The sequence below is a fragment of the Leopardus geoffroyi genome, chromosome B2 (genome assembly GCF_018350155.1).
Source record: "Leopardus geoffroyi isolate Oge1 chromosome B2, O.geoffroyi_Oge1_pat1.0, whole genome shotgun sequence".
In the NCBI taxonomy this organism is placed as follows: Eukaryota; Metazoa; Chordata; class Mammalia; order Carnivora; family Felidae; genus Leopardus; species Leopardus geoffroyi.
Window position 1 is genome coordinate 135,221,898 of NC_059332.1, and position 27,529 is coordinate 135,249,426.

Below are 27,529 nucleotides of genomic sequence, written 5' to 3' on the forward strand. Positions count from 1 at the left end.
TCTAGTTTTGGCGGAGTGATAAGAGACGATGCCAGACGTGGGGGCCATAGACCTAGAACCTGTGGTAGTATGTTCATGACGTGGATGTGTAATAGTTGTATCAGCTGCTTCATGAGCTCTTCATACTTTTTAAATTTGTGTTTCATTTAACATAAGTGTATTCATTTCATATATGTAGAGATCAATATTTTGTTAATCATCTGGTAAGTTTTATTTTTATTTTTAAGAGCCACAGGAGTCAATGGAATAAGTTCATCTCTGGTTTGTGACGCTGAGGAATGTGTCAGGATTCTCATTCTATCAGCGCTTTGTTTATCCATGTCATCTTAAAGTGAAAAACATGTTATGAATCGTTTGGGCATTTCTAAGGCCGACAGTGTAGTTCCTAGGGTATCTGGTTGACCCTGTGTTCCGTATCGTCCCATATTGTCCCTTTTAAATTCCTTGACAGACGTTACAGCATTATGACGTATTTTGTACCCTTAAAGGCAGGGATGTGTTTTGTTGCTTTTGGAATTCTTTTTACGTCTCTCATAAAGCTTTGTACAATCTACTGTATTACCTCAGAAAACCCATTAATTAGAAAACACTCGTGGATTTTGATTATTGTGTCCTGGTAGTACATCTTTACATTTGTTAGATAAATTTAAAGAATATACAATATACAATAAAGAATATACAATACCAAATGTTAGTAGGTTAGAGTTATTAACCTAATAAATAAATTAAGTATAGTTATATATTACATAATAATATGTATAATTATTAACCTAATGAACATGTTTAGCACATATGTAACCATTTTAAAGAGCCTTTCTAGAAATTAGGACATAATACTTTATTTTTAAAGTTTATTTATTTTGAGAGAGAGTGAGCGAGGGAGGGGCAGAGAGAGAGGGAGAGAGAGAATCCTAAGTGGCTCCACACTGTCAACACAGAACCTGATGTAGGGCTTGATCTCACAAACTGGGAGATCATGATTTGAGTCGAAATCAAGAGTTGGATGTGTAACCAACTGAGCCAACTAGGCATCCCAGGACATAATACTTTTTATTATAAATGATCTACATGTGTAAGTCAGCTAAAGAAAGATATTTATGTAGAATTTGGAACATTAAGTGGAAAAATAAAAGCTTGAAACTTATATAGATTTTGGAGTAATAGGATGTGACAAGGTTATACATGCACTGACAGCAAATTTTTGGTTTTCTTTGGTGCCCTAAATGTTAAAATTCAGGTTTATAAACTTAATTTCTTTTCCTTTTCCTTTTTTTCTTTTTAGTGCTATACAGTTCCTTCTATTTGTTTTTAGTAATACTGTTTCTGACTACCAAAGTATAATGCATGTGCCATTTAAAAATTTTTAGAATTACAAAGAATGAAATAAAAATTACCCACAGTGTCAGAACCTAGAGATAAACATTATCGACATTTTGGTAGGTAGATATATATATATATATATATATATATATATATATATATATATATATATACACACATTTTTTTTTTACTCTTTTATCCATAGTTCTGTATATAGCTCTTTTGTAATTCTGAGTTCATATAGTATAATTTTATAATCTTTTTTATTAAATAAAGTGGTATCAGTATTGTCCCACATTGTTAGTTGTTCTACAATATGATTTTTTTCCCAGTTTTATTGAGATATGATTGACATAGCATTACATTACTTTTACATGTACAACATAGCGATCTGATGTATGTATATACTACAAAATGATTACCACATTAAGTTTAGTTTTATGGTTTCAGGTCTTACATTCAAGTCTTTAATCCGTTTGGAGTTGATTTTTTTGTGTGTGGTGTAAGATGGGCCAGTGTGGTGTAAGATGGGCCAGTTTCATTCTTTTGCTTGTGGCTGTCTGGTTTTCCCAGCACCATTTACTAAAGACACTATCTTTTCCCCATTGTATTTTCTTGGCTCCTTAATTAGTTGACCATATATGCATGGGTTTATTTCTGGGTTCTCTGTTCTGTTCCATTGACCCATGTGTCTCTTTTATGGTAATATCATACTGTTTTGATTACTCTAGCTTTGTAATATAGTTTAAAATCAGAAAGTGTAATACCTCCAGCTTTGTTCTTCTTTCTAAAGATTGCTTTGGCTATTGGGGATTTTTGTGGTTCTATACAAATTTTAGGGCTGTTCTATTTCTGTGAAAAATGCTGTTGGGATTTTGATATGGATTGCATTGAATCAGTAGATTGCTTTGGTAGTATGGATATTTAACGGTATTAATTCTTCCAATCCATGAGCATTGTGTCTTCTTCGATGTCTTTCATTAATGTCTTATACTTTTCAGTGTCCAGATCTTTCACCATGTTTACATTTATTTTAGATATTTTATTCTTTTTGATACAATTATAAATGGGATTGTTTTAATTTCTCTTTCTGATAGTTCATTATTGGTATATAGAAACACAACTGATTTTTGTATATTGATTTTGTTTCCTGAAACTTCATTGAATTGGTTTATTAGTTTTGATTTTTTTTTTTTTTTTTTTGGTGGTGGTTTTAGGGTGTTCTATATATAATATGTTGTCTGCAAAAAGACAGTTTTACTTCTTTCTTTCCGATTTTGATGCCTTTTATTTCTTTTTCTTGCCTAATTGCTCTGGCTAGGATTTCCAGTGCTATGTTGAATAAAAGTGGCGAGAGTGGGCATCCTTGTCTTGTTCCTGATCTTAGAGGAAAAGCTTTCAGCTTTTCACCGTTGAGTATGATGTTAGCTGTGGGCTTGTCATATATGGCCTTTATTATGTTGAGGTACGTTTCCTCTATACCTAGTTTGTTGAGAGTTTTTATCCTTTTCTTTTTTAAAACAATTTTTAATTGAAGAGGATATTTGGAAATGTTGTGCTATGTTGTTGGCAATAAGGATATATGTTTACAATGTCCTTAATGCCTTGCAACAGGTAAATCAAATACAGTAAATTATTTTGCAAAGACAGTAGTATCTTCAGTTTACATTTTAAAAAGAGTTAAGTGAATTTATGAAAAGAGCGTTTTGCAAGTATGAAATCTTTGCAGTTTAAATATTTTAATGCTTGCATGAATTTAAGTAAAAGCTGTTCTATGAGAATTCTAGTATTTACATTATTTAGAAGACTATATTAAAAGGGACCAGAAATGATCATTTATCATTTGACAGATAATCCAGTACTCTATGACAAAGGCAGTTTATGGGAGATGTAATTTTTAAAATAATTTCTCACACAATTTACAAAATTTAGTTTTAAAAGAAAGCGTATTGTCTGATAGTCCCTTAATTCACCACATACCTGGGAAACTTTAGCTCTTTACTTACCTTCCCTTCACATTGATTTTAACAACTTTTTAAAGACTTTTTAATTTTTATTACAGATTAATTGTAAGAATAGTAGGAAGAGTTTCTGAATCTCTACATCCAGAGTTACCAGTGGTTAACGTTTTTATACATTCACTTTCTCACCCCCTCTTCTCTATTTATATATGCATATATATCCTATTTTTTCTTGAGATCACTTGAGATTTAGTTGCAAACGTCATACTTCTTTACCCCTAAAATTCTTGTGTATTTAGCGATGTTTTTGTCACTCAGATTGCCCTCTACTCTGAAGTTTTTTTGGCTTTTTTGATAGCTTTATTTTTTCACCTTTAACAGCTCTATTGAGGCGTAATTTATATACCATACCATTTATTTTAGGCTGCATTTGTATTCCTTCCTTCCTGTCGCTGGCAGTTGCTGGGAAGGTGCTGTGCCTGGCTGAGCGACTGGTTTCTTTTGGAGCTGATGAAGCTGCCTTCTGAAGTCAGCTGACAGAGACAGCACACCTCCAGATGATGCTTTTTCTTCCAAAGAGTTTGGGTTGAGATGGACCTACGCAGCACTTGCTAACAGATACTCTAAACAAAAGACCAAATTCTTGCCTGGTTTTGTAAATGTAACTATAAAAAATGATATGAACTCTAAATACTCATCATCATTTTCTAATCAACAGTGTTAGCAAGCTCCTAGATGGAGAAGTTAAAGTTTCTCTGAATTTTTGCTCTTAAAGGAAGAAAGTTATCTTTAAGAAGTAAAAAATAAAGAATTCAGGGCCTTGAGGTTTCACGTTTCATTGCAGAGCAGCATGAGGGATGTGTGGATGGCTGACTCCCATCTTTGCTTGGACTTGGGACTGTTTGCTTTGCTTTTTTTTTTTTCCTTCCTTTTTAATGCTTGGGGATTGGTGTATTTGTACTTATGTAATAATTGTATCTGAACTACTAGAAAGTTATAGTATGTAACTCCTACTGACATATTTCTCTTTCTCACCCCCAGGGACGAACTGTAAAAGCGCCATCAGCTTGACCAGTATATAATATTACAGTGGATTGCTCATCTCAGTTCTCAAAGCTTTTTGAAAACCAACAGCATCACAGCTTGTTTTGGACTTTGTTACACTATTATTTTCAGCATGAAAATGTGTGGTTTTGTAGGGTTTCTAATTCTTCAAAGAGGCACGGAAGCCGAATTGGTAGAGGAGCGATGCAAAGTATAAATTTGTGGATTTATTAATTCAACACACCCACACTTTACTTTAAAATATTAAAAGACGAGGTTCTGTCAAATGGAAAACTTAGTTTGTGAATTGATTCTGAGGAGTGGTTTTTCTTTTAGACACTTAATTCCGTTTCAATATTAATTTATCAGATTCCTTTTGTACATCAGATAACACCACCATTCACAAGTTAGGATTCTTGGTTTTTGGATGTCTGTTAGATGCCACTAAGAAAATAGAGATGAGCTCCCTTTTTAAAGCTTTTGATGTGGTGTCATAGAATAGCATGTTGTAGATACAATCAGCTGCTTTGTCACCTTAAAACTAAGCATTTGTAAATATTAAAACTTACGAAGATGGCAGGTGATGTCCTTTAAAACACTTAGCTGTTCGGATTGGACATAACTGACATAGTACTTTCCCTCTTTAAAATTATAGGAGACTTGTAGCTCAGTATTGTTTTTTCTGTTTCCGATTTGCTGCTGATAACGTATATGGATTTAACATGCTGTGTAAGCTGGGTCCTAGTCACTGAACAGTTTATGCAGCTGCTTTGCCAAATAAAGTTAAAAGTAAAAGAGGCCTTGGTGGTGTTTGAATCCCCGGGAAAGAACCACATGTCCACCAGATACAAAGTGCTGACTGAGAGAGATCACGGAGAGAAAGTGGTTTCTCTGATGCTCCGCTTTATGACGTCTGAGTAGCGTGGGTGAACAGATACCTCCAGCGGTACGTTGCTAGACTGACTGTTTCCAGCGGACCAGGACCACACCTCATCATTCTTCTTTGCCTAACACGGGGCTTGCCCTCTTGCAGATGAACAGTAAATGCTGAATGAGTGCGTGAATGAAGGTCAAGGATAAATGTGACAAAACCCATCTCATCTGTAAACATTTCCTGGGGCACCTGGGTGGCTCCGTCAGTTAAGCAGCCGACTCTTGACTTCGGCTCAGGTCGTGATCTCACGCTTCGTGGGTTCAAGCTCTCCATCGGGCTCTGCACTGACAGCGTGGAGCCTGCTTGGGATTCTGTCTCCCTCTCCCTCTCTGCCCCTCCCCGACTCACTCTCGCTCTCTCAAAAGAAATAGATATGTATTAATATGATGACTGTAAAAATGAGTTTCTAAGAAGGCCGTAGCGCTTTGGGATCTTGTTTAAATATTGTCATTTTATACATTTTATAAAAAGATCTTTGTTTTTCCAGGAGTTCTAGAACTTGAAAAAATACAAACTGTGTATCTAGCACAGCTAGTACTCTCAGCAAAAGAACTCCTCCCCCCCCCCCCCCCCCCCCCCCCCCCGGCCCGGCCCCGCCCGGTGTGCAAGTGAGTCTGATTCTGGCAAGTTGATCCTTAGCGTGTGTGGCACCTCTCCCCTACTTCTTAAAGTCTTAGGCTTTACTTGTTTAAAAATGGTTTTAAAAAAATATACACACATACATGTTTTTTCACTAGTGTCTCTTGGGTAAGATCTCACACAGGAAACTAGCGTTAGTTGGCAGTTAAAACTTGTGAGTTTTAGTTCCCTGCTGGTTTGCTGGTGTTGGCATCGCTTCTGGATCCAGTCCACGAGCCCTTTTGGTCCAGGACTCCATGTCATTTGAGGTAGTTTCAAAGGTCCGGTATCCTTTTAGGACTTTAGATTGATTCTTAACCACTAGTCTGTATCTTTCATAGCGATTGCCAACATTTTATTATATGTAAATTCCTACCATATGTAAAAAAGCCCTTACTCTCAAGGAGTTTGCAATCTGGCTTGAGGGGACAGTTTATAAATACGCTAGGACCAAGTGCCACCTGATTGCTATAGACAAATGCCATGCCAAGCATTACTGTTGGATTTTATACTTTTGTGAGTGAAAAAATTTTTAAGTGTTTATGTATTTTGAGAGCATGCACACACGTGCACAAGTGGGAGAGGAGCAGGGGGAGAGAGAGAGAGAGAAAGAGAGAGAGAGAGAGAGAGAAGCACAAGCAGGCTCCTGCTCAGCACGGAGCCCAGTGTGGGGTTCGATCCCATAACCCTGGGATCATGACCCAAGCTGAAATCAAGAGGCGGACACTCAACCGAGTGAGCCCCCCAGGTGCCCCAACAGGAGTGGATTTTAAGGGAGCATTGATAGGGGCAGAAAGCGAAAATGAATTTTAACTAGGTATAAGAGCTTTCTTTTTAAGAGAGCTGAGTTTATGTATGTGCCAGAGATAAGAAATGTTTAATCTTTAGTATTCATAATCGCTAAAATACTTTAGCATTCCATTGTTTAATAGCAGTGATTCCTTTATACAGTATAAAGAGGACAGTGAAAATATTTTTTAAAGTTCCAGTCTGCTGAGTTCCTGTTGAAACATGATTTTATAGATTTGATTTTATTAAAGGCCAACCTAGTTCTCAGTTAAGAATGAAAATGAAGAACTCCAGTTTCTAATGAGGATTTCAACTCTTTTTCAATCAGTAACATTAGTGGTGGGGGGGGAGGGGAAATGACATTTTAGGAAAATAGGAAAATAGGACGTTATCATCGTCCATGTAAATACTTAAAATCCATTGCCTTAATTTTTAAAAACTGCCATTGCTCAAAAAAAGTTGATTACACTTTTTAAATTGGCTTAATGTACCTATCCTAAGGTATCTTAAAAATTCAATGTATTTTAGGAGCGCCTGGGTGGCTCAGTCAGTTAAGCGTCTGACTTCAGCTCGGGTCATGATCTCACGGTTCGTGGGTTCGAGCCCCACGTCGGGCTCTGTGCTGACAGCTCAGCCCGGAGCCTGCTTCAGATTCTGTGTCTCCCTCTCTCTCTCTGCCCCACCCCTGCTTGTGCTCTCTTTCAAAAATGAATAAACATTAAAAAAATAACATTTAAAAAAATTCAGTGTATTTTAAAGTAGGATAACGTTTTTTTAGTAATATTCTAATGCTCATGAATTTTTTGAAATCTGAAACCATCTATAGCATTAGATTGTGAGCTGAGGAATAAAGCTCCTTAGTTTTGCTTCATTAGAGAAGTAGGTGTTTCTGCTTTTCAGGTAACTGTTAGTGAATCTTCCAGTAGTTTGGTGTGGTACTAAAAGAGCTCATATGACGATGGTCCTTGAATACTAATGTTGTAAATGAAATAGCAAACATGGGTAATTTTTTAAACGTTCTAAATGGGATTCAGAAGGCCAATAACTTAGGTAAGTGCTACATTCTTTGAGGGTATAAATCATTTCCTACAACGCACTAAATTCTTAAAGAACTACATTAGTAAAGTAAAAGTGCCCTGATCTTGGGGTGCCTGAGTGGCTCAGTCAGTTAAGCATCCAACGTGATTTCAGCTCAAGCTATGATCTCACAGTCGTGAGTTCGAGCCCAGTGTCAGGCTCTGTGCTGACACTGCAGAGCCTGCTTGGGATTCCTTCTCTCCCTTTCTCTCTCTGTGCCCGCCCCCGACTTGCTCCTGGGCACACTCCCTCTCAAAATAAATAAAGTTAAGGGACACCTGGGTGGCTCAGTTAGGTGTCCGACTCTTGATTGTGGCCCAGATCATGATTTCATGGTTTGTGGTATTGAGACCTGCATCAGGCTCTGTGCTGTCTGCTTGGGATTCTCTCTCTCTCTCTCTCTCTCTCTCCCCCCCCTCCCCCACCCTCCCCACCCCTCTCCTACTTGCTCTCTCTCAAAATAAACATTTAAAAATAAATAGACTTTTAAAAAAGAAGTGTTCTGATCAGATTTCGGTTTCACGTCTCTTAATTTCTCCTATCATTTTTCAGGAAGATGACAATGTTTTGTCCCCATTGTACTTAAAGGGTGGCTCAAATAGATTGCCAGTAAGAAAATCCTGCGTAGGGGCACCTGGGTGGCTCAGTTGGTTGAACGTCCAATGTCGGCCTAGGCCATAATCTTGCCATTCCCGAGTTCGAGCCCTGCATCGGGCTCTTGCTGACAGCGCAGAGCCTGGAGTCTGCTTTGGATTCTGTGTCTCCCTCTCTCTCTCTGTCCCTCCCCCGCTCGTGCTCTGTCTCTGTCTCTCAAAAACAAATAAACATTCAAAAAAGAATCCTGTGTGAAGAAAACTGGCTGGCCCGTGTAGCCCACAGAAGTTGTGTATCGTAATATAATAAAAATGAAACAAGTCCAAGAGTTTCCTTCTCTTTAATCCTTCTACCAGTGCTCTCATGGTAGATGTTAGTTCCCCTCTGTAGGCTTCACCTTTATAGCTGACTTTGTGTTGTTTGAGCCAGGATTCTTTTTGAAGCGCTCCTTGTCTGGTGGGAGAGAAAAGATCTGACTTTTAGTTCCCATAGAGGCTGTCCTGAGGCAGTGAATCCCTCTCTTCCCCTCTCTCTTTCCCCTTGTTCTTTCCCTTCACTTCCTTTCCAAGACGAGAGAAAGTTCGAGGGCTGCTGGAGCTGAAGAGCTCATTCTTACTCAGAGTGTCCTAATAGGACAGGCATCAGAATACTTTTTTGTCCAAAGGGCAGGTGATTGCAGCACTGAGGACATCTTAAATACAAGAGCAGCAATCCGGGGGCCGGGGGCAGCCAAGGACATTTATATTTGAGTTCCCACGCCCCAAATACGTCACTGTGATGCCCCCGCCCAAAAGATCACATCACATAGAATAATTTTTTTTTTGCCAACCCTGTTTATTTAGGCTTTTTGGGGTGATTATCTTGTCAGGATTTTGCTTGGGAATTACATTATAGATGAAAGAGACTGCAGAATTTCCACGTGAACACGACCGTGTCAGTTGTAAATCAATTATAGAGATTTTCTGGGGAAAAAGAGCCACCCTTCTTTGGGATCTTGGCTCCTTTATGTGATTAGCTTGTAGGGAACAGAATTGGATAAAGCAGGTCGGACATTACAGGTGGGGGTGTTAAAGGAGTGTCAGATTGGCTCCCCTTCAACAGCAAACAACATTGAAGGCGTGATCTCAGATTGTAGAGTTCACGGTTCTGATTTCTTCATTCTTCTATACACACATTTCTAGATGACACAGAGATTTTTCTAAATTTCTGTTTTGATCTGTGAAACTGCTTTGTTTAAATATGAGAACATAGACTTTTGATATTTTTGGACTTTTGGGTCTTCAGTCATATGAAATGATGAAAACGAAAGAATTTTTTTTAAGTCCATATACTCAGTACAATTTTCCTTAAGCTTTTTGGTAAAAGTGAAACTCATTTTAAAATGTGTTTTGAGGGGCGCCTGGGTGGCTCAGTCGGTTAAGTGTCCGACTTCGGCTCAGGTCATGATCTCGCGGTTCGTGAGTTCGAGCCCCGCGTCGGGCTCTGTGCTGATGGCTCAGAGCCTGGGGCCCGTTTCGGATTCTGTGTCTCCCTCTCTCTGACCCTCCCCCGTTCATGATCTTTCTCTGTCTCAAAAATAAATAAATGTTAAAAAAAAATGTGTTTTGAGAAGTTTCCTATGTTTTGAAATAACTGTATAAAAACATCTTTAAGCTGAATGATATTGTAAGTTGATCTCTTTCCAATTTACAGCGAGGTAACAAAGACTAAAAACAGAGGTGATGGGAGAATTCAAATGAGGAGGAACGAAGACACACGGAGACCTAAATGAAGCAAATGGAGGAGGCTCAGTCCTAACCACTCAGTTCATTTCTGAACACATCCAGCTTTGGTGTGTCCAACCGTATTTTCATCCCTGGCGGTTTGACATTTACCCCCCCAAAAATCTGTGTTTGCTCTTAAAGTAGCTATAAAATATGCACTTTATTTAGAATACTAGAGAGAATTGAGCAGGACAAAAGAGCTGGGAAAAATAGGCCAGTGCCTCCCAAAAAAGTCAGCATCACAATTGATTAAAAAGCCAGGGAGATGTGAACATTTGTGAACAGCAAACTAAGCTTTTCTATTTGGCTTGGGCAGTTTTTCGTTAGAAATCCTCATTCGGTTTTAACACCAACAGTTAGACAAAACTTAGAGTCCAGTAAAGAGAACAAATAATTGAGAGTCACTCTGCTAGGAACAAAACGGTACAATCCCCAAACATCGAACTGGGGACAGTGTAACTTAAGAGGCCCCCAGTGACAATCCCAGGCCCAGAAGCTGCTGTTACAGAGCATCATGACTGTGATGCAGGCAGCACGTTGTGAGGACCCGAACGGCCCCGTGCCCTGGGGCACAGCGCACTGTCCTGTGTTTATGTATGGGAAGTCCAGTTAATTCATCGGCAAGGTCTGCCCTGAACGGCAAAACCGAAGAACAAATAGAAATACGCATCTCTGCGTTTGGGTTGCGGGAAAATAGGATAAAGGACAACACGAAACAGCCCTCAGTGACTCAGGAGGGCTGGGAAGTGTGAAAGCGAATCATGGAGCCGAATCACAGATTATGAAAAGTCAGGAGGAGAAAGATGAAGACATTCTGTTATTTTCCTGTGGAAGAGAACAAACCTGATACTCGAGTGACTGGCATTCAAGCTTCTGGAAGGATGGAGACTGGCTGTTGTCTGCTTGTAGAGACGGGAGGAAAGAAGCTCTGAGTTTTCTGGAAGGTGGCTCAGATGGGCCTTTTCTCAGGAAGAGACGTGAGACACACAAACATGTTTGAGCAGCAAATCGTGGACAAGCTTCCCTCTAAAATTATTTTGAAATCATCTTAGATGCAGAATGCCTTCAGTCAGATACAGTTAAGGTGACTTTCAAAAGTCCCATTCAGTCCATCTGACAATACAAATATTTTGTAGACCCCGATTCTCCTTCTCTAATTCCTAATTTCCCCCTTTGCAAGATAAGGTTGATAGGATTAAATCCAGGTAATACAGGAACAGCTCAGTAAATAATAGCAACTTCTGATGATTAGGTTAAATGGTTGTTTAGAGCCACAAGAATAAAAGGCAATTTACGAAAGGGATATCGTACACGTGGATATGGACATCTTTTCTCAAGTCTTTCGACACCACAGCAATACTAAATCGTGTTTTAATTTCTTCACGTATAAAAGATGTGCTGAAAGATGCACGCCTCAGCAGTTTTTATTGTGTCGCGTACGGCTACAGGTGATGTCCTTCTCTGGACTAGGACACTGCACGGCATCACACAGAGAGCGCCGAGGGCCTCAGGTCACTCATGCTGTCCTTTCTCTAACCTGCCCTGGAGGGGAGATTGAAATCTTTGCTCAATTCTTAATATTCAACAAAATGCTTGGACCTCTCAGGACATAAAAGTAACCGATTTCTTTGTTTTTCTAGAACTAACTTGCCCTTTCTTAATGGGTTCGTTATATTTCCGACCCAAATTAAGCCCTTTGCCAAAGGAACGACTTACCCCAGGTTCAGTCTGAAAATAAAGTGTTCTACAATGTGTTCAAGCATTTTAGAAGATTTGCCACTTATGAGAAAAAAGCCATACTATGTAAATGGTAACATCGTGTGAGTATAGACAGGCACCACATTCCTCTCAAGGAGAATGATTTCTACAACATGTATAATCCCGGCATGAAGTGATGACGGGAATAATTTGCCTTTAAAAATCCTACAGACTGATTAACAGGGAAACGATGCAAAGCCAGACGGCCAGTTTTCTGCGAAGACGAATTTGTGCCAGACTGCTCTATGCTGTGGGAATACGTAAGCCCAGCATTAGCTGATTGCACGTTACAGCGTCTGAAGCATTGAGTAAATAGTGGAGAAAAGTGTCTCAATCCCATTGGATGAAAGACCCTGCTGATCCTTAAACGCAGCGTGTTTACAAAAGCTGCACCTACAAATCTACTCCGCGTTCTGCTTTCCAGTTTGAATGCATCTTCCTCTTCCATCAATACAGACTAGTGTTGAAAACCAGCGACTACAGAAATAAAGCTGCTGTGTTCGGGACCATCAAGCAGTGCTGAGGAGATTCAAGAAAGAACTAATTGTCCTCCTCCCACTTCGCTCTCAGCTGAGTTTGTGTTGAAATGTTTGACCTGCCACCTCTTCTTCCACCAGGATTTCCCAGCTCCCTTCACGACCGTGTTACGGCTATTTGTCATCCAAAGTCGGGGTTTTCTCACCCAAAGGTAAGCCTGATGAGGCAGCCCCCTAAATGACATGATGTCAGAGGCCCTGGGATAAACTCACATTCACCTTCCCCGAGGCCTCCTTGACGTGTTCATGGGGCTCTAGTACAGATACTCCTGCCATAGGTAACGGCTCATTGAAGGTATAAACTCACTTGAGATCCATTCCTAGACACAGATTTTGAAGGGGAGAGGAGAAAGGAGAGCATGGGAAGCTTAGCGTGAGGAACAAGAGGGCCTCAGAACAAGAGGAAGCCGTGTATCAAGAGGCCCCGGGTTGCCAGGGGCCCGTGGTTGGCCTCTAGAAAGTAAAGGGTTAATGTCGCCATTCCAAGGCCACCCCTCAAATCGCTGAATTTTCTGCCGTGGCTAACTGCAAACTGCTATTTTCCAGGACAGCTTACGTAAGTCAGAATTCGATGTGCGAGTCTTTACTCAGATGGACTCCTCTCTAAATTTCAAAATATTTCACACACTTCCCAAAGAAAATCTTCCTACAATAAGTAAAAACAAAGGTTTGGGGTTTTCAGAATTTTCTGGGGTTTCGGTATTTTTCTTAGCCCAGTTCAAACCAAAGAGGTTTCTAAATATCCGGAACCCAGTATATGTATGAATTAAAAGTGAAACATCCTCGCCCCCCAGCTATTTAAGTGACACTTTTATAGATACATCCCATTTATGAGGTAGTCAGATTCCTCAGACGTAATGGGACGAGCTTTTTTAAGTTTCTGTTTCACCAGGCGTAGTCGGCAAGCGACCATGAGAAGCAGCAGAGCCGTGATGGCCAAACCCAGGGCCAAGGGTAGCACTGCACCTGTGGAATGGTTAGAAACAAACAGGGCAGGTCACTGACTAGTAACAATAACCGCTGCAATTTACTGTATGATAAACACTTTACATGCGCTATTTAATCTGAACAAGTCAATTAAGTAGGTACTCGAACCATCACCATCTTATAGATTAACTAAGGTACCCAGATTACATAATTGCTCTAAGAGCACACAGCTGGCAAATGGCAGGTCTAGTTCTCAAACCCAGACGTCTTTAAAACCAAATTCTGGGGCGCCTGGGTGGTTCAGTCAGTCAAGCGTCGGACTCTTGATTTTGGCTCAGGTCATGATCTCACGGTTCATGGGTTCGAGGTCTACATCGGGCTCTGCACTAGTGGTGCAGAGCTTGCTGGGGATTCTCTCTCTCTCTCTCCCTCTCTCTTTGCCCCTCCCCTGTGCACTCTCTCTCTTTCCGTCTCAAAAACAAATACACTTTGGGGCGCCTGGGTGGTTCAGTCAGTCAAGCGTCCGACTCTTGATTTTGGCTCAGGTCATGATCTCCTGGTTCATGAGTTCGAGCCCCTCATCAGGCTCGGCACTGACAACGTGCAGCCTGCTTGGGATTCTCTCTCTCCCTCTCTTCCTCTCAAAATAAATAAATAAACTTAAAAAAAAAAAGAAACTTATTTTCATTTCTAAATCCAGAGAACCTACTCTCAGCCAGTAGAAGCACCGCTGAGAGGGACCTTCAGAATATGGTGGCATGATTCTCGCTAAGGGTAGTTGAAGAGAAAGTCTCTGCAGTTCTCCTTCACAGGCTTTACCCTGTGGGATGGGACGCAGACACCCAGACTAGAAGCAGCCTGTCCAGGCTTGCAGGAGTCGGGAAGGGACAGGGTGTGCCCCAGATCAGTCTTTCTTATCAAGCTCAGCAGCTCTATTCTTAGATCCGTCTACTCTGGAGTCCGGCCAGGCTTGGAGATGATATGGTGGAACCATTTTTAGCTGCAGGGCCCTTGCCAACTGGTGGAATTAGAGGAGTAAAAATGTCCATTGCAGAAGCTGATTCGGTAACGCTTCATTTCATTCACTTCTTCATTCGCTCAGTGTTAATTGGGAGCCATGCGCCTGACCCTGATCCAAGTGTGGGCGGCCAAAGACAATAAGCCAGTGCTGCAGAGTGCCAGCACCGCACTAGGTGCTTGGTGGTTTAAATCTGAACCTCGCAACCACCACGAGTTGGTACTGTTAGTATACCCATTTTACCAATGAAGGAACTGAGACGGCAAGAATTAAGTGACTAACAGATGTTGGCAAGGATGCACGGCATCCTTTTGCTCTGCTGGTGGGAATGCAAACTGGAGCAGCCACTCCAGAAAACAGTATGGAGGGTGCTCAGAAAGCTAAAAATAGAGCTACCCTACGACCCAGCAATTGCACTACTAGGGATTTATCCACAGGATACAGGTGTGCTGTTTCGAAGGGACACACGCACTCTAATGTCTGTAGCAGCGTCATGGACAATAGCCAAGGTATGGCAAGGGCCCAAATGTCCATCAACAGATGAATAAAAAAGATGTGGTATATATACACAATGGAGCATTACGCGGCAATCAAAAAGAATGAAAATCTTTCATTCTGTGGGTGGAACTAGAGAGTATTATGCTAAATGAAATTAGTCAGAGAAAGACAAACATCATGGGACTTCCTTAATATGGAATTGAAGATACAAAACAGATGAACATAGGGGAAGGGAAGCAAAAATAATATAAAAAGAGGGAGGGGGACAAAACACAAAAGACTTAAATATAGAGAACAAACAGCGTTGCTGGAGGGGTTGTGGGTGGGGGGATGGGCTAAATGGGGAAGGGGCGTTGAGGGAGATCCTTGTTGGGATGAGCACTGGGTGTTCTACATAGGGGATGAATCCCTGGAATCTACTCCTGAAATCATTATTGCACTATATGCTAACTAACTGGGAGATAAATTAAAAAATAAAAATAAATAATAAAAAAATAAACATAAAAATAAAAAGAATTAAGTGACTGGTCTAAGTCTGTACGGTCAGGGGTGGAGCTAGGATAGGGCCCCAGACAGCACAGCTCCAGAACCACCGTGGTACAGTGCTTCTCCAAAAGGGAAATGAGAGCATTATTATTCATGACTTCCGGTCTGGGTGGACAAACATTTAAATGAAAAAATACAATTAAGTGTAATTATTATGATGGAATTATATAGGAAGTGCACATGTGAAAGATGTAGTTCGTGCTTCTGGTTCATAAGCGTTTTGCCTGCGTGTTTAAATGAGTAATGGAGCTTGTTTGGGGTGGGTGGGGAGATATGTTTATTTTCTGACATTTTCAGATTGAGATGCCTATAGATGATCCAGGTCGAAATTTCTATTAGGTTTCTGGATTATTTGGCCTAAATATGTGAGAGTCTGTAGCGTCAAGGTGGTGACCGCAGCCACAGAAGCGAATGAGATCGCCAGAGAGAAAGGGAGAAGAAGGAGCGCCAGGAGCGAGTCGGTGAGGAAGCACCGGCATTTAAGAGGGCAGACAAAAGAAGAGAAGCTAAGAGAACAGGAGACGGATCAGAGAGGTGGCAGGACAGCCAGGGGACAGGGGAGTCTTGGAAGCACAAGGAAGAGATTACTTCAAGGAAGCACTTGGCTGAACCAAATGCTAAGCAGAGGTCAAGTGGGGTGAAGCCCAGAGAGGCCAACGGACTTGGCAATCGGGAATTCATTTACGCGGAGACTGAAGACGGAAGGGTGCTATTTCGTTTTTGTGTGTTGGGAGAGATCTGAAGGTGTCTGCAGCTGTTGGGGCAACGAGCCAGTAGAGAAACAGATGAAAAACATCAGAGAGTTAATCGATGATGGAGATAAGGGGCTGCCTCAAGATCAGGGGGAGACTGACCGTGGAAAGAGGGGACACTCCTTCGCTTAGTACTGAAGGAAAGGAAGGGTATGGGTGCAAACGGGCGACTATTCACGTTCGGGGAGGGGTGGGGGAGGAGGACCGCTGTGCTTGTTCAGGGCGGGGAAAGCATCAGAGGCTGCCCTTCTAAAGGTGTGTGATTCGTGTGAAGATGAACACCAGCGCTGAGGCCGCAGGGGGAGGGGGCTGTGGTTGGAGATGCCAGCCCCAGGGCCACAGTGCAGATGCCGCTGTGGTAACAACAGAGCAGACATACAATCTAGGGGAAACTTCTGCTTGCCAAGTCAGATGTGTGGTGGCTGAACGTCGAATTGATTCCTGTTTAATGCTTTGATGACAAGGAAAATGAAATCTCCCATCACAAAAAACTTGCTACAATACTGAAAATTATTCTGGACTTTTCAATTCTTACTCGGCATGGTTTTTTCATTGTCTTTATCGTGGGTAATTTGAGATTTAAAATTTTCTAACCCCTAATAAAACACATCATGATATAATTTTCTCAGGAACCAGCGAAGGAGATGAATTGTTCATATGAGCTGGAGTGATGTTCATAACATATAACAACTGGAAATGGGCAGTGGCCAGTTAGAATGGAGGCTTTCTGCACACATCTAGGCATGGGGCGGGGGCCGGGGCAGGCCTGGCTTCCCTTTATATGTCGATGGGGCACAGGGCGCTTTTTATTGAGATATGTGGGGACAGGGGCAAGGCCAGCAGTCCAGCAGACGGAACAGCATCTAGGCACTTGACGTCTGGATTATTTTGGCCACTTGTTGGTTAGTGGTTACACGATAACGTGGTCCAGATTTTACGAAGAACACTCTAGGGTAAAAAAGTCTTCTCCGTGTTCAGGTCTATAATTTAAGAATCATATTTTATTCTCCTAAATCTTCTTTTACTAATTAGCTTGTGGGATTTAGGATTAAAACCTGCCTTTCTGAAGAACCGAGTCAAAAGTGTTCTCTTTCTAGTTAAAAGTGACCATAATTATGGAATTGTGGTATTCTTCTTTCACTCACTAAATATTCCCTCGACCTCCTACACTCTTTCCTCATTGTCTTTGGTCTTCATCCATCACTAGAGCAGCTGGAGAGAACTAGGTACTCTAGGATCTTTTTTTTTTTTTAATTTTTTTTAAATTTATTTTTTTAATTTACATCCAAGTTAGTTAGCATATAATGCAACAATGATTTCAGGAGTACATTCCTTAATGCCCCTTTCCCATTTAGCCCACAACCACTCCAATAATCCTCTGTTTGTTCTCCATATTTAAGAGTCTCATGTTTTTGTCCCCCTCCCTGTTTTTATATTATTTTTTACTTCCTTTCCCTTATGTTCATCTGTTTTGTCTCTTAAAGTCCTCATAGAGTGAAGTCATAATACCCTCTAGTTCCATCCATGTAGTTGCAAATGGCAAGATTTCATCCTATTTGATTGCCGAGTAATAACTCCGTTGTATATATGTACCACATCTTCTTGATCCATTCATCCATCAATGGACATTTGGACCCTTCCATACTTTGGCTATTGTCAATAGTGCTGCTATAAACATTGGGGTGCATGTGCCCCTTCGAAACACACACCTGTATCCCTTGGATAAATACCTAGTAGTGCAATTGCTGGGTCATAGGGTAGTTCTATAAGATCTTTATAACTAACTCAAGCATAATAGCCATCATTTACTTATTTATTATTTATTAGCCGAACCAGTGTGGCTATTTATTATCATTTATTTATGTATGAGTCACACACATGTGCTAAACGGTTTATGTTAATTGTCCCATTTCTCCCCCAACAAGTCTGAGGCAGTGATAGTTGCCATTTCCATCTTACTACTGAGGAGAACTGGGATCTGGAGAGAGAAAATCGCCTGCCAAAGGTCATAGAGTTTAGTGACGGAGCAAGGGTCTGAACCTCGGCCTCAGATTCTAGGGCCATGAATATCTAGTTCTTAACTTCTAGGCTGTGAATATTACTTTTTCCATAGCATGTTACACCTGGAAAGAAATAGAGTGATCCTCTAGTCCAATCAACTGAGAAAAGAGGAAGCCTAGGTCCAAGGATGTGAGGTTACTAGTTCAGGAGCCCACAGATGCAGCCTGATAGAGGAAGAATACAACAGCTCTTCCGATCCACGGATCGGTCACTGCTCTTGTCCTAGACTCTTGCAGCTTCCTCTGGTACCTTCCACTGGAGGATATGTGGTTCTACAAATGTCTGTACTCTGCAATGAATTTCCAAATTCCAGATTTACCTGTTTCTGGGGCTGGGTGTTCCCCTCCTCCTCGATCGCTCTTTGATTCAAAAATATAATTTTTTTCCTTTCTGTTCTTCCCTGAGGAACCACTATCTACAGAAAACAGAGAGAACATATGTCAAAGGTACATCAGAAACTTTAGGAAACAGACATGAAAATATAGCCTCATCTATTTTTCTTAGGATGGATTTAAAGGACTTATAAAATTTATTACTCTTGTAAACGTAGGTCTGTGTTTGATATTAAAACACTAGGGAACTAACATGACCAGAGTATGGGACGAGAACAAAACTGCTGGACAGAGAAAGGGAAAAAGGCACCCAGCACTCTGGAGAAGGAAGGAAAGACGTCAGCTACAAAAGTCACGGGTGATCTCTGCAATCCATACCATGAAAAGCAGAAACGTCCACAAAAGTTTTTCTTTAAAAAATGAAGAGTGAGCTTGCATAAGCCACTCAGACAAGTTGTTTGACTTTCTCACCTCAGCCCTACTTGGTGGGTATTCATTGCTCTTTGTTTTCCGCTTGGGTCAGAGACGCTTGGTACTTGCCCGGGTTCTTTTTGAGTAGTAAGCGGGTCACAGGGCTGGGATTTAAACTCAGGCGTGTCTAACTGCTTGTTGGTGGAAACCGGCATTTCTGGTGTAATGATATGTTGTTAATTATTTACTCTATCCAGTTGTATTACACTATTGAGAGTGACTAGTAAGAAAGATCAAACCTTAGGACTTTCATCCCAGGTCTGATAAGCCATGGCCGTACCACCGAATCATTTCCCATCCGGGAATTTACAGCATTTGTGTGCTTATTACATTGACAAGATGATGATTAAGCTAATGGAGTTGCCCTCGTGCTATGGTGTGATCTCAAATGAGCTTGGGGATAATATAATCCTCAGTGACAGTAAATAGAAAGGATGAGCTGACATGAGGAATTCTACTGAGAAGCAAAAGCTTAAAGCTTCTTTACTCCTATGTCATCAACAGATCTGTTCGCAACACCTGCAACTGAAATAAGGCTACTTAAAGGTAGTATTTATAAAACTCTTCGGAATCTGTACTAAGTGATATGCCTGGATTTACTAAGGATCACAAAACTCAACAGGATGATGGAAAATTATAAAGTTATTGCAGGTACCTACTAGGGCCAGAGAGCCAGGACTTGAAGAGATGGTTGCAGTCACGTGCTTGTGCTGTTAAAGAGAAGGGACTGCAAATGCGTGTGTTTCATTAAGGCATCCTTCAAGTTCCTTTTCACTCAGCCCTGCAAGCCATCAGTAGCTGAATCACACAGACCATCTCCATGACACTCTGAAATATCCTCAACTATGGTCCCTCTTCTCTGTCCTCAACTGCCACAGCCTTAGGTCTCTGTCACCTTTCACTCAAGCACTCTGCGGGCAGACATTGCTACTGGAACACGTCTGCAAAGGCCCCTCATCCGCACTCACTCAGCATATCAGTGCAAGGAGGTTAACCCACATTTGCTTCTCACGGCCAAGGCCACGGCAGGCTCCCTACCTTCTGCCGTGCTTTGTCACGTTACTCTAAAAGGCACCATACACGCCACCTGCAGATAGCCAGTAACCTGGGCTGTCCTCCATAAACCGCGGGCCGAAGAGAATGAGAGATGCGGGTAAGGCAGGAGCAATTTCTTGTGGGCCAGAGAATCAGAGTTACCTTGCAGGCTGATTGCTATCACTGTCCACTGGACTGTAGTGCTGGAAGCCCCCTCCCAACCAGAACGGCGAGGGGAGGGAACGGAAGAAGAGCAGGCAGTGGGACACTGTAAGAGAGTGACCCCCGGGAGGCACCGGGCAGAGCCAGCCAGGGAATGGCTCTTAACTGTGGCGGGGCCGCCAGGTGTTGGGACTGCTCGGCTCACGGACAAAGGGATTGCTGCCTGGAGCTAGAGACCCTTCCCAGCAGGATGGGGACAGGGATACTGCATGGAAGCCATGGGGCTGCTGGGGCCCTGGGGCCATCGAGAGCCCGGGCTGTCCTCCACATGGCAAGCTGATTCCAACACCTTTGGATTTTGTGGATCAATCCAAAATTCAAAATGATTCTTGGGGCCAAGTCAGGGTCAATTTTTTATTTTGCCAAATAAAGACAGTAAAAGAAATGGCCATTTAAGAAGGCCATTGCCGGGGGCGCCTGGGTGGCTCAGTTGGTTGAGTGTCCGACTTCGGCTCAGGTCATGATCTCACAGCTCGTGGGTTCGAGCCCTGTGTCGGGCTCTGTGCTGACAGCTCGGAGCCTGGAGCCTGCTTCGGATTCTGTGTCTCCCTCTCTCTCGGCCCCTAACCTACCTGCATTCTGTCTCTGTCTCTCTCAAAAATAAACATTAAAAAAAAAAATTAAAAAAAAAAGGCCATTGCCTTCACCTCATTATAAAGTAAGGAAATGTGTAACCCACAAAACATCAAGAGTTTAATACATAAAAAGGATAGCTCTTTGAATTGAATGAATGTAGTCTTATAAAAAAAACTCCCTGCATTGTCCTTATTTTTCTCATTTTGCCATGAATGGATGAAAGCTTTATTATGGATGGATATTGATCCTTCTTCGACTGGCTTTGGAGACCAAATTCTCTTACTCTCCTTTTTTTAAAAAATTTTTTCTTATGTTTATTTTTGAGAGAGAGAGAGAGAGAGAGAGACAGCACATGCATGAGTGGGGGAGTGTCAGAAAGAGAGGGAGATAGAGAATCAGAAGCAGGCTCTGTGCTGTCAGCACAAAGTTCCACACGGGGCTCAAACCCACAAACCACAAGATCATGACCTGAGCCGAAGTCGGACACTCAACCGACTGAGCCACCCAGGTGCCCTGTTCCTCTCCTTCTTGATTCCACCTGTCCAGATGCTTCAGCAGGGCTTTCAAGGTTCTCCATATTGCCCTCTATTCCCGGCAAACTCCCTTCACTTTGGGTAGCTGGGATCTCCTGCTTCAATAATTGTCACTCTCAAACCCATTTTCTCAGGCTATTAATTAGACCCCTTGTTTTCCATGTATTCAAACTCTTTCTGCCCGTTCTTCACAGCACAGCAGAATGTCCATGCCTATCACAGGTGGGGGCCACCTGTCCACCAGGCACAATGGGCATCGAACCTGGGGCTTGCAAAAATGTTTCAGTTTAATTTCTCTTAAAATCACAAGAAAACAGGAGTGCCTGGGTGGCTCAGTTGGTTAAGTGTCCAATTTTGGCTCAGGTCATGGTCTCATGGTTCGTGAGTTCAAGCCCCGCGTTGGGCTCTGTGCTGATAGCTTGGAGCCTGGAGCCTGCTTTCGATTCTGTGTTTCCCTCTCTCTCTCTCTACCCCTCCCCTGCTCGTACTCTTTCTCTTTCTCTCTCAAAATTAAATAAACATTCAAAAAAATCACAAGAGAACAATGGATATAATAATAATAACAATAATAATAATAATGCATATATAATAGTGAATGTAGCCTGTGTTATATTAATCTCTACACCAACACAGTCATAAAGTTTAATATTTCGGGGTTTTTTTAAATAGGTCCATGAAAGTCATAACGCAGATCTACAAGTAGCCAATCCTGACTACTCCAGTACTCACAGATGTCTTCCCTTTTTTTAAAGCTTATTTATTTATTTTGAGAGAGAGAGAGAGTGAGAGTGTGCACGGGAGGGGCACAGAGAGAGGGAGAGAGACTCCCAGTCAGGCCCTGCACTGACGTGGGGCTCAATCTCTTGAACCGTGAGATCATGACCTGAGCCGAAATACAGAGCTCGTTGCTCAACCGACTGAACCACCCAGGTGCCCCCAGATTCTCGTCCTTCTGAGCTTCTAATGCCCTAACATAAAATACCATACAAGCAGGTCTTAAGGGAACTGTAGCTGCTTCCTGTCTCTGTAGCTAAGAGAAAAGATCCTTGAACACTGTGAGGCTTGCTGCCGAAGCCATCATCCCCTTGGGGTTGGGGTTAGACTGCTGAGTTAAATTCTGGTTTTATCACTTCCTAGCTGTGTGACCCAGTCTGAGTTCTTCACTTCTCTGTGACTCAGTGTCTTCATCCATAAAATGCTGCTAATGATTTCTGCATATCACCAGGTTGCTATTAAGACCAAAGAAGCAGGGGCGCCTGGGTAGCTCAGTCGGTTGAGCGTCGGCTCTTGGTTTCGGCTCAGGTCCTGATCTCACAGTTTGTGAGTTCAAGCCCTGTGTTGAGCTCTGGGCTGGCAGTGCAGAACCTGCTTGGGATTCTCTCTCCCTGCCTCTCTCTCTCTCTCTCTCTCTCTCTCTGCCCCTACCATGCTTTCTTTCTCTCTCAAAATAAATAAATAAACTAGGGGGGAAAAAAAAAGACCAAAGAAGTCCACAGTGACAGGCACTCAGTAAGTACTATTTCCAATAATAAATCTGGAAGTGGGAAGATCACATGGCTGGGAATTCATGTCCTACTTTTTAAAAATAATGAGCCAGGAATAAAAACACTGAAATTTACCAACGTCCAATTCTTTTCAGAGGATTAACTCGTTTGTCTTCTATCCAATGTAAAAATACGAAATAACCACATTCACAATCCCCTCCCCCACCCCATCTTTCCAACAAAGATGAGAGATTCTTCACCTTAATTCTGAAGAGAAACTCAGTACTGGGACCACCACTGCGCTATTTCTATTTTTTATTAGAATTAACCATCTTGTAAGCTTGTAGCTCTCTTACCTGAGTTTCCTAGTGAGTGCTCCAGCGAAAATTCATCTAGCACTAACAGTTACTGAGAGACATAAATTATATTTACGTACGATATCTCACGCACTACGTATAGCAACACTGTGAGAAGATATGATTATCCTCTTTCAAGCAAGGAAACACAGTTCGGAGAAGTTAATTACCTGGACACTAGTACCAGGTGGTGCTGGGATTAGAACCCAGGACCGATCCACAGCAGGAGCTTGTCTTTCTTTTTTAAAAAATATTTTCTTTAATGTTTATTTATTTTTGAGAGAGAGACAGAGACAGCACGAGAGGGGAGGGCAGAGAGAGAGGGAGACACAGAATCCAAAGCAGGCTCCAGGCTCTGAGCTGTCAGCACAGAGCCCAACGTGGGGCTCAAACTCACAAACAGCGAGATCATGACCTGAGCTGAGGTCAGATGCTTAGCCGACTGAGACACCCGGGCACCCAGAGCAGGAGCTTTTCTACTGAACCAAACTGCTCTCAAAGTCACAGATCCAAGAACTTAGGGTTTATACTGTATCCATTTACTCATATCCAGGCAAATAAAAAATAACTAGGCAAAATCACAAAGTGAAATATTTCCTTAGGAAGTCTGAGATAAAGCTCTCTATTAAGGATGCAGCAGAGAAATAGGTTAATTGTACTTAGAAAGGGGATCTTGCCTTGGAGATGGGTTCATTTGAAAGTAAACATATTCATTCTGGATCTTCAGTTGTCAAATTTGAAGAGTATTTTCTTAAATGCCCTCACTCCTGGGGAGAGGAAGCCAGTGCTGTGGGAGGTGGGCGAGCTCAGGCATTAGGGAGAGGACAGTACACACAGGAGACTTAAGAAGCCACAGTTGCCACAGACTCTAGAATTTCCAGGGGACGTGCCCTGCCCGAGTTGGTATTTGAAATGTGAATTTCTATTTTCTACATTTCAGGGAGGAATTCACTGTCATTTCCAGACTGCCTGATTCACTTTTTCTGGACACCAACGTATGGAACACCATAGAGAAATGCTTCATTCCACACGTGCTATCATAGGCTCTCCCCAGAGTGGCAAGTCAGAACAAACGAGACAAAGATGGAATTTGCTTCTGCAAATAACTCGTTTTGGTAATGATCCTTTTAGAAAAGTTAATGTCTTAGGAAATTATTTTTTCCCTCTTCTGAATGACCTATTGTGTTAACGTGTACCATGCATAGCCATGCACTCACAGAAGGAGTTGGAAGCTGCACAGAAGTTGCTTTAAATTTATTTTCAGTAACCACTGCACATGCAAGCATGTTCTGGAAGGAAGGTGGAAATACTAGCTAGAAAAGTGATTACAATACGGGCCTGCCTTCCAGAATGTACTATGGCTTCCTGTGACCACCTGCCAACTAACACAGACAACAGAATCGTTCTTTCTCACTATTCACTGGTAGACCACACCGCATGTCAACAAAGTAGGTAAGAAGGAGCTCTCTTCAGGAAATGTTCTGGATTATACTAGGACAAGATCCATTCATCTGAGGAAACAGTTGATTCCTGCCATCATGTGGGAGCATAATGTTATTCATCAGGCTTCAACAAATTCAAACTACCTTCCCAGATGTGTGATTTCATAAGTTCAGAATGGCTTCTCAATAAGAAGAGACAGTCCAGCAGAACGAAAAAATGAAATAGCCATGAAAAATACAGGGCACATGAAAAAACTCTTTTGAGTATCCTTTATAAGGATAGCCTCTCTGGATAAAACACCTCCCATAACGATGCGAAGGTCGCAGGTGCTCACTCTGGCTACCTCCGGATAGAAGTGAAACAGTGAGGCTTTGGCATGTTTAGCAGGGAAATCATAGACAGTGCAGGCAGAACCCCATGTGTCCATACACAGACCAGGCATTCTCCCAAGTCCATGCTTCAGTTTGGATCCTTAAAGAACTTGGTTGACCTGCTGGGCTGGACATGAATTCTCAACTCCCAATAAAATGGATTCAAGGGGTACCTGGGTGGCTTGGTTAAGCGGCCTACTCTTGATTTCAGCTCAGGTCCTGATCTCACAATTCGTGAATTCGAGCCCCCACTCCAGGCTCCTCGCTCACGAGACTGCTTTGGACCCTCTGTCTCCCTCTCTCCGCCCCTCCCTCACTTGTGTGTGCACGCATGAGCGTGCACTCTCTCTCTCTCAAAAATAAATAAACGTTAAAAAAATTTTTTTTAATAATAATAAAAAAAAGGATTCACTGTGAATGTGGATATACCACTTTTGGAGCACTCTGCAGTGCTGGACATCTGATTTCTTTCCTCTGGCCAGCTCCGATAGAAAGAGGACAGCCTTGTTAATAAATGACTTGGGCCACACAGGGAACAGGCCCTACAGATGCAGCCACATCTCACAACAGTTCAGCCATTGAGTCACTGCGTGCTGAACAAACACAGGCACCACCGCGGCTCTGAGCGGGCGAGCGGACATTCACTGTGTGACTGGATATTTGCACAAGTCCTTAATTTTATCCTTAGTAACACGCTTGGGATGAATTCCCAAGTGTGGGATAACTGAATCAGGGCACATACAGATTCAATGCTTCAGAAACTGCCCTCTAGAAGATTGTACTGGTTTCAGTCCCACCAAGAGCGCCTGAGTCTTGTTTCTCTGTGCTCCATACTATTGGCTCCATATTATTGGCAAGGTAATAATAGTTTTCCACCTTGCCAATGTGACAGGTGAAAAACCGCATCTCATTACTTTCTGTACTATATTATCAGTATTAATGATAGTATCTCTTTAACATATCTTCAGTGAGTTAAGTTTTTTATCCTTGCGAGATGCCTGTGGGGGAAGGAAGTGGCAGAAAATTCAACTTGTCCTTATTATATTAGCTGATGATCCTTGTAAAATCCAGGCACAGGTCACAAATAGGAGTGCATTTTTATTTATTTATTTATTTTATTAGTTTTTTAAATGTTTGTTTATTTTGAGAGAGAGCAGAGGAGGGGCAGAGAGAGAGAGGGAAAGAGAGAATCTCAAGCAGGCTCCATGCTGTCAGCACAGAGTCTGACCCGGGGTTCAAACTCACAAACCATGAGATCATGACCTGGGCTGAAATCAAGAGACGGAAGCCCAAAGGACTGAGCCACCCAGGCGCTCTGGTGATGCATTAAAAAAAAATTTTTTTTTAACATTTTTATTTATTTTTAAGAGAGAAAGATAGAGACAGAGACAGAGAGAGGCAGAGAGACAGAGTGCAAGCAGGAGAGGGGCAGAGAGAGAGAGACACACACAGAATCAGAAGGAGCCTCCAGGCTTTTATTTCTTTTTCCATCCATTTCCCCAACCACCTCCCTTCTAGCACCTATCAGCGTGTTCTCTGTATTTAGGAGTCCTTTTGTTTGTTTCCTTTTTTGTTTGTTTGCTTTGTTTCTTAAAAATGTTTTTGTTTTTGGGGCACCTGCCATGGCTCAGTCTGTTGAGCATCCAACTTCGGCTCAGGTCATGACCTCACAGGTCATGAGTTCGAGCCGCAAGTCAGGCTCTGTGCTGACAGCTCTGAACCCGGAATCTGTTTCAGATGCTGTGTCTCCCTCTCTCTCTGCCCCTCCCTCACTCACACTCTGTCTCTGTCTCTCTCTCAAAAATAAATAAACATTAAAAAAAAATTTTTTTTTAAGTTTTTGTTTTGGGGGTTCCTGGGTGGTTAAGCGTCCAACTTTGGCTCACGGTCTTTCTATTTGTGAGTTCAAGCCCCACATGGAGCTTGCTGTTATCAGTGAAGTGCCTGCTTTGGATCCTGCCATCCCCCTCTCTCTGCCCCTCCCCCCCTCAAAGAAATAAACACTGAGAAAGAAGTTTTGGTCTTTGATGGGCATGTAATAATGCACATAAATACTCCTGAGAAAAAGAAAAGTTTCATAAACATAATGTGTTCCTAATTTGTTAAAAGTGAATAAATGTCCAAAAAACTATTAGAACTGATAAATGAATTCAGTAGAGTTGCAGGATACAAAATTAATATACAAAAATCTGTTGCATTTATAAATACTAATAATGAAGTAGTAGAAAGAGAAATTAAGGGAAAAAATCCCATTTACACTTGCACCAAAAAGAATAAAACACTTAGGAATAAACTTAATCAAGGAAGTAAAAGACTTAAACTCCAATAACTATAAAACACTGAAGAAAGAAACTGAAACTGACACAAACAAATGGAAAGATACACCACACTCATGGACTGGAAGAACAAATATTGTTAAAATGTCTATACTACCCAAAGCAATCTACAGATTTAATGCAATCTTCTCAAAATACCAATAACATTTTCCACAAAACTACAACAAATAATCC

At 41.8% G+C, this 27,529-nt stretch overlaps 2 protein-coding genes across 6 annotated transcripts in view; one reads left to right on the top strand and one right to left on the bottom strand.

Annotated features, from left to right (window-relative positions):
* PCMT1 (protein-L-isoaspartate (D-aspartate) O-methyltransferase) overlaps positions 1-5,123 on the top strand; it is a 52,505-nt gene extending 47,382 nt beyond the window's left edge. For 2 of the 3 annotated variants that reach the window (XM_045499998.1, XM_045499999.1), the window contains exon 8: positions 4,323-5,123. In XM_045499998.1, coding sequence (XP_045355954.1) covers positions 4,323-4,335 — 13 coding nt within the window. In that variant the 3' untranslated portion in view covers positions 4,336-5,123. Of the gene's footprint in view, positions 1-2,641; positions 2,786-4,322 lie in introns of all 3 variants that reach the window. The other variant, XM_045499997.1, reaches the window with a different exon arrangement.
* A 5,118-nt stretch (positions 5,124-10,241) lies between these two features.
* Positions 10,242-27,529, bottom strand: part of LRP11 (LDL receptor related protein 11) — a 52,387-nt gene continuing 35,099 nt past the window's right edge. For all 3 annotated transcript variants that reach the window (XM_045500001.1, XM_045500002.1, XM_045500000.1), the window contains 2 exons: positions 18,516-18,611; positions 10,242-13,360 (listed from right to left, as the gene is read on the bottom strand). In XM_045500001.1, the coding sequence (XP_045355957.1) occupies positions 13,206-13,360; positions 18,516-18,611 (251 nt within the window). In that variant the 3' untranslated portion in view covers positions 10,242-13,205. The remainder of the gene's footprint in view (positions 13,361-18,515; positions 18,612-27,529) is intronic.